Here is a 503-nt window from a genome sequence, read left to right as displayed (position 1 = left end):
TGCCCCCTGGCCTCATCCCCTTGAGGATCCCCCAGGGACCCAACAGTCCCTCCCTGATGCGGTGTCCCCACCCGGCCGGGCGCTGGCTGGCACCACGGCTGCAGGGGCACTGCAGAGCCCACAGCGCTGCTCATCCGACGTTTTCCAAAGAAAAACAGGGCTGTGCCCTGCCCAGGGCACTCACCGGGTCGTCATCACGATCACCAGGACGTTCTGCTCCCACACCATGCGCCAGAAGTCACCGTAGGTGTTTTCCAGAGGCCCTGCAGGGACAGCCCGCACGTCAGCCCAAAACCTGAGGGGTTTGGGCGAGCCCCTTCGCCCAGCAGCGTCCGCCAGCCCCCCTCGCCCTCCCCACCCCGGGGGACCCAGGGGCACCGACGCCGGCACATCCACCAGCCCTGCCCGGAGCTGCCACTAATTGCCCCCCTCCCAGCACCAAATCCCTACGGCTCAGCACCGATCCCCCCTCTCTGCTCTCTGCCGCTTCACCCCTGGGCAAA

At 67.6% G+C, this 503-nt stretch overlaps 1 protein-coding gene across 1 annotated transcript in view; it reads right to left on the bottom strand.

Annotated features, from left to right (window-relative positions):
• Positions 1 to 503, bottom strand: part of PTPN9 (protein tyrosine phosphatase, non-receptor type 9) — a gene marked incomplete at both ends in the record, with an annotated part of 5,324 nt that overhangs the window by 241 nt on the left and 4,580 nt on the right. The window contains one exon of the mRNA XM_009575158.1: positions 185 to 344. Coding sequence (XP_009573453.1) covers positions 185 to 344 — 160 coding nt within the window. The remainder of the gene's footprint in view (positions 1 to 184; positions 345 to 503) is intronic.

This window comes from Fulmarus glacialis, unplaced genomic scaffold, assembly GCF_000690835.1.
Source record: "Fulmarus glacialis isolate BGI_N327 unplaced genomic scaffold, ASM69083v1 scaffold22670, whole genome shotgun sequence".
NCBI lineage: Eukaryota > Metazoa > Chordata > Aves > Procellariiformes > Procellariidae > Fulmarus > Fulmarus glacialis.
Note: the sequence above shows the minus strand (reverse complement) of the source record. Positions and strands in the feature narration are given on the sequence as shown.